The following is a 1,302-nucleotide window of genomic DNA, read 5'->3' on the forward strand; positions in this document are numbered from 1 at the left end:
GGACTGAGCTTGGGTTCGTTTCCGAGTCGAATCACAACCCTATTAACGGCATGGTTTTATGATGTAGCTGTATAGTCCATTACAAGCGTTCATTATACCCACGTGCACAATACTCAGTAACTCAAAGACATCAATAACAACACTGGTAAGACGCAGAAGGTATACAACGGAATAGCACTTATAGTGTCCAACAGTCGCTCACCCGAGCCTGTTAGAAATGCCCTTGAGAAAGGACAAGCCCTGCTGAATCAGCACGATCCAGTAGCCGTCGAGATCCAGGTTGGATTATCCAGCACAAACACGATGTTGCGCAAGGCGCTCTCGTTGGGTTTCTTATGAGAAGGGGCGACCTGTCGTAAAAATAAACACTCAACTCAACTAACTTGAATTAATACACCAACCACATCGTGTCATTACACAAAGGACTTTTCATGTTGCATCATGCAACTTGCGTGTTACCCTACACGAAGTTTGTGGAGTGTAGAGTGGTGCAAACACTGGTCCGTGAGGCCCTCGCCCGCGAAGCTAGTTACTCTGAGCCTAGTTACTCTGTGCTATTCTCTAGCCTATGTATTTACTTTGATGATGATGATGATGATGATGATGATGATGATGATGATGATGATGTTGTTGTTGTTGTTGTTGTTGTTGTTGTTGTTGCCGGTCTTAACTTTATTGTGATGTTTGTTGTTGTCGCTGCCGGTCTTAACTTTATTGTGAGGTTCACTGACACTTACTTTATCATCAACGAGTGAATGGACCGATCTTTTTTTCACGGTGAGCGTGCTGGGTCAATTTTCTCGCCCTCCAGCACCCGGTTGTTTCTGATTGTCTGCAACTTGGCGGGCAATCCCTAGCTCAGCTAGGCTAGCTGTGTGAGGGTGGAAAACTGGCACTGGCGGTCCGATGGACACCGGTAAAGTCGGCAGGGTGGGACGAGTTGAGTTGACGAGTTTTGGGTGGGAAGCTGTGACCGGACCGGTGTTTGCATCCCATATGCCTTTCGCTGGAGAATCAAGCTAGCCGAAGAGTACTGGAAGAAGTCATCATGTTTTGAGTACCCGTAGATAAGCATGTGACGCGCACGTGAATCGGGACAAGACTTACCTGACAACCTGCATCTTCAATTGGTCGACATAAAACTTGAGACCTCTCTCAGCATGCACCAGTTGTGACAGAGGATCGCAGACAATGTTGTGCGTTGCAAACCACAACACGCAACATTGTCTTCGATAGACTGGCCTCGTGTAGTTCCTTACTGAGATCCTTAGCGTCTAGCAATATGATCGAATCGTCAGTGAG

General features: G+C 46.9%; 1 protein-coding gene across 1 annotated transcript; it reads left to right on the forward strand.

The window, feature by feature from the left end:
• Positions 1–431: 431 nt before the first annotated feature.
• On the forward strand, positions 432–755 carry Pmar_PMAR021924 (hypothetical protein; the record flags this gene model as incomplete). The annotated part of the gene is made up of 1 exon (XM_002768526.1): positions 432–755. One exon carries the CDS (start codon positions 432–434, stop codon positions 753–755), a length of 324 nt encoding a protein of 107 aa, XP_002768572.1.
• Positions 756–1,302: the final 547 nt, after the last annotated feature.

Source organism: Perkinsus marinus, assembly GCF_000006405.1.
Source record: "Perkinsus marinus ATCC 50983 genomic scaffold scf_1104296967936, whole genome shotgun sequence".
NCBI lineage: Eukaryota > Perkinsozoa > Perkinsida > Perkinsidae > Perkinsus > Perkinsus marinus.